General features: G+C 39.2%; 1 protein-coding gene across 1 annotated transcript; it reads left to right on the top strand.

Annotated features, from left to right (window-relative positions):
* The first annotated feature begins 352 nt into the window (after nucleotides 1-352).
* Nucleotides 353-1,327, top strand: LOC130041235 (olfactory receptor 11H4). Its single transcript, XM_056133301.1, has one exon. The coding sequence runs from the start codon at nucleotides 383-385 to the stop codon at nucleotides 1,325-1,327; it is 945 nt and encodes a 314-aa protein (XP_055989276.1). The 5' UTR covers nucleotides 353-382.
* The last annotated feature ends 3,642 nt before the right edge of the window (nucleotides 1,328-4,969 follow it).

The raw sequence follows: 4,969 nt of genomic DNA, 5'->3' as shown, positions 1-4,969 counted from the left end.
CAAACGCCCTACCCACCGTGCTATCTCGAAGTTGAATGATGGAAAACTAATGAATTTGTGTATGGAAACCCAGAATCAGCATTAAAAACAAGGAAATAAAAGCAGAAAAGAGCTTCTTAAGGATCAAAGAAAAAAATTAAAAGCATTTGTTTCTATCATTGAATTGGAAATTCTTGCTGTACTGGATTCCAGCAAAATGCTCTTGAGATTTAAAACCATAATTAATTAAAAATACAGTAGTGTTATTTTGCCTGTTCTCAGAATATTACCAGATATTTTCCTACAGACTTTAGCTTCTTTTGCCAATTAAATCCTTGAAATACAAAGAAAACAAATGCACCTTTGAGTTACATTTATATCTTTTTTCTTAGATTTAAGACCCATGAACAGGTCAGCATCACATTTTGTGACTGAATTTGTTCTCCTGGGATTTCCTGGCTGCTGGGAGATACAGATCTTCCTCTTTTCATTCCTTTTGGTGGTTTATGTCTTAACCTTGCTGGGAAATGGAGCCATTGTCTGCGCTGTGAGAAGGGAACCTCGGCTACATACACCCATGTACTTTCTACTGGGAAACTTTGCCTTCCTGGAGATCTGGTATGTGTCCTCCACTGTCCCTAACATGCTAGCCAACATTCTCTCTAAAACCAAGACCATCTCATTTTCGGGCTGTTTCCTCCAGTTCTATTTCTTCTTTTCCCTGGGCACAACTGAGTGTCTGTTCCTGGCAGTAATGGCTTATGATCGATACCTAGCCATCTGCCGCCCACTACACTACCCCACCATCATGACTGGGAAGCTGTGCAGAATGCTGGTGTCTCTGTGCTGGTTTGTTGGATTCCTTGGCTATCCCATCCCCATCTTCTTCATTTCCCAACTCCCTTTCTGTGGTTCCAATATCATTGACCACTTTCTGTGTGATATGGACCCACTAATGGCTCTGTCCTGTGCTCCAGCCCCCATTACTGAATTTATTTTTTATGCTCAGAGCTCCCTTGTCCTCTTTTTCACTGTTTTATACATTCTTCGATCCTACACCTTGTTGCTCAGAACTGTTTTTCAGGTCCCTTCTGCAGCTGGCCGGAGAAAGGCCTTTTCCACCTGTGGTTCTCATTTAGCTGTAGTGTCACTTTTCTATGGGACAGTCATGGTGATGTATGTGAGTCCTACATATGGAATTCCAGTTTTGATGCAGAAGATTCTCACACTGATATATTCAGTGATGACTCCTCTCTTTAATCCCCTGATCTACAGTCTTCGTAATAAAGACATGAAACTTGCCCTAAGGAACGTCCTGTTTGGAATGAAAATAAGTCAAAATTCATGATTTTACAGATACATGTTATACTTCAACATGCAATGAAGTTTTTTTTACTAGGTCTCTGTTGGAATAACAACATGGGACTGCTATATGAGACTATATGTTAGACTTTCCTAAAAATTTTATTAATTTTAAAATATGTAAATAATTGTGTCAGAAAGCTAGTACAGTGGTTAAAGCATTTGGTTTCAGGACAACCAGGCTTGATATCAGCACCATATATGGTCCCCTTGAGCCCCACCTGGAGTGATCCCTGAACTCAGAACCAGGAGGAAACCCTGAGAACCACTGAACATGGATCAAAGCAACACATTTTTTAAATGCTATAAATCTTAAAAATGTGAATTGTTGGGGCTACTAGGGATGCCCCTGGCAGTGCCTGGGAAAGGCACATATGTTTCCAAGGATAGAACTCAGAGCCTTGCAAATGCAGAACATATGGTCCAGCCTTCTGAGCATCTCTCTCCAGTCTCTATTTAGGCTTATATAATTGATATAGCAAAAGACTGCATATGCTTGATGAAAATTAAAAGTATAGTGACTTTCAACTCACCATGAGACACTTGTATAATCTTCAACAGATATCTACTCCTTTATTTTACCCAATATAATAATCTTATGTAATTATACTTTCTATTTTGATAATAGAAATCATAGTTGAGGGCCTAGAAAATAGCTCAGCAGGGTGACAGGCACACTTTGTATGCAAAGGAACCCTGGTTGTACCCCCAGCACCCAGGGTCTCCCAAGCATCACTAGGAGTGACCCCCAAGAACTACCAGGTGTGGTCCTAAAAACAAAAAATTGATACTTTTAATTAAAAAATAAATTAATAGGGTAAAAATTACATGATTAGAAAGTGAAATTATTTCAACAAATGTTATTAAACAGTTCTTTTTTAAAAGAAGTTTGAAATAAAACTTGCATATATATTAAATACTAATTTGTTGAAGTTGCTTTTAACATTTCTATTAGACATAATACAGGAATTAAGATATTTGCCTTGCATGAAGTCAAGCCCAGCTAGTCCCTAAGCAGAAGCAATGTGTCTTGAAAACTCAAATAAACAGATAAATAAACTAAATCATTTTTATTATTACAAGTGTCACAGTATAGTTTAGTATAGTATAGTTTATTTATGTGTACTTCTCTTGAGGGAGCTTCCTTAGGACAGGAATTTCTTTTTCTCAATTACTAGGCCCAGGTCAGAGAGACAGTCCAAGGTTAAGCACCTGCTTTGCATGCAGCTGACCTCTTAGTTCAATCTCCCACATCACATATAGTCACCTGAGCAGCATCAGGAGTAACCCCTAAACACAGAGCTAGGAGTAAGACTGGAGCACCACAAGTGTTACCAAAAAAATAAAAATTTAAATTTTTTAACCCCAAACAAACAGTGACAGAGATGAAAGACCTATGATAGAAGGGAACTAGCCTAGATCTGCCAGTGAGGTCTTCGTGTGGCTGAGAAATTGACCTTGGAACACACATCCACCACCAGTCAAGCCACAGTCTAACCCTGGGGAATAGCATGATTCTAGAAAGCCAATATCTGACAAGACCTCTATGTGAGCACGATTTATCAAAACAAGACCACTTTCAAATCAGTACAAATATAACTACCACTAAGAAAACTGTCACAGCCACACAGAAAATTAACCAAACACCTCTTTAGGCAAATAAGAGAGCCAGCTGCCCCTTTATCAAGTAGAGCTCTAGTCCAACTGCTTTCTTGATAGAAATTAAGATGCCCGTTCAAAGAATTTTTCTCTGACACCATCCAGAGAAATCCCTCTATCTTTTAAACTCTTCCCAAAATCAATTAACGTTAATCATAAATCCCTTCTAACGTCTTTCTGAAGATGCCACATGTGCTTCATGATAAATGTTTACCTACATTACAAAAAGCCTACAAACACCCATCTTAATTCAATGCAAGTGCAAACATACTTCATGTTCCATCACTTCCCCACATAAATCCCCAGCTCTGGTCAGGTCAACCATGTAACTACTCAGCTATCATCTCCGTACCATTGCTTAGGCTGCCTTTAAACCCTAAGAGCTTTAACTTGGCTTCTGCTATTCAACTAGAAATGTTTTTATAGAGATTCTTATGCTATTATCTTATAAAATGGGCCAAATATAACAATGCCATAGGAGTTGGGTGAGATCATTTAGGAAGATCTATCACAAAATGAAAAACATTGCATGTTCGCAGTGCATGGTTATTTCCTTCTTCCAGTAAAAGAGAAGGAAAAGTTATAGGAAGTAATAACTATTTCCTTCTTCTTCACTAGGTTGGTAAAGAATTTCTTGGGGGGGGGGCCTGGACTTCATTTTCCATCACTTCCCCACATAAATCCCCAGCTCTGGTCAGGTCAACCATGTAACTACTCAGCTATCATCTCCGTACCATTGCTTAGGCTGCCTTTAAACCCTAAGAGCACTACTTGGGAGTCTCTCTCCCCCAAAAAACCTAATTATATTAAAAATAAACATATTTGAGTGTATATATTTAATAAATATATAATTAAATATTTGTGACCTTGGGTTATGCAATATTTTAGATATGACATCAAAAAATGCAAGCAGTGGGAGCCAGAGAGATAATACAAAGGTTAAGACTCTTGCCTAGCAAGTGGTACAGCCCAGACACAAGTTCATATTCCAGCATTATGTATGGTCCCCCAACTAGCATCAATTATGGCTCCTGAACATGGCAGGGTGTGGTCCAAAAAACAAAACAAAAAAGAGTGCAATCAATAGAAGAAAATTATAAAAAATTTTAGAGACCAGAGAGATAATTCAAAAAGCTAGAGGTATGCTTGTCAAGAGCAAAATTCTGAGTTCAGTCCCAGAACTCCATGTGTCTCTTCCCCTAGCACTTCTGGGTGCAACCCAAAAACCAGAAAAATAAAAAAGGCCCTCCCGTTGATCGTTGATTTGCTCAAGCGGGCCCAGTAACGTCTCCATTGGAGACTTTGTTGTTACTGTGTCTGGCATATCGAATACTCTCGGTAGCTTGCTGGGCTCTCCGAGAGGGGCGGAGGAATCGAACTCGGGTCGGCCATGTTGGCTGCTTGTAAGGCGAACGCCCTACCCGCTGTGCTATCGCTCCAGCCCTAGGAAGTGAGGGCAACTGAGGCTTAAGTTGAGAAAGTGGATGCCCAGGAATGAAATATCACTGAGAGTCACATTACAAAAGCATGTCTTCTTGTGTCCATACAAAAAGAACATTGCACTGAATAAACTATGCAAAGGACTTAAGGAGAAGAGAAAAATAAAAAAACAAAGAAAAAAATTGTTAGTGTCTAAAGGCCAGGCAGAAAGAAGAAAACAGAATTATTTTGGGGGTTGGATTTTGTTTTGGGTTTTGTTTGTTTTTTTTTTTTAGGTCATATCTGGAAAGGCTCGGGGGTTATTCCTGGCTCTGCACTCAGGAGTCACTCCTTATAGTTCTCAGGGAACCATATTAGGTGCTGGAGATCAAGTCCTGGCTGGTCACATAGAAAGCAAGCATGTACTATCACTCTAGCCCCGGAAGAGGGAATTATTGTAGCAATAATTATGTACCCCACTTCTTTCAGGGTGAATGACATTCTAAAATCAGATAGTTGTAAAAGATGAACAACTTTCTGAAGATACTAA

Source organism: Sorex fumeus, unplaced genomic scaffold (assembly GCF_029834395.1).
Source record: "Sorex fumeus unplaced genomic scaffold, SorFum_2.1 ptg000098l, whole genome shotgun sequence".
Taxonomy (NCBI): Eukaryota; Metazoa; Chordata; class Mammalia; order Eulipotyphla; family Soricidae; genus Sorex; species Sorex fumeus.
Note: the sequence above shows the minus strand (reverse complement) of the source record. Positions and strands in the feature narration are given on the sequence as shown.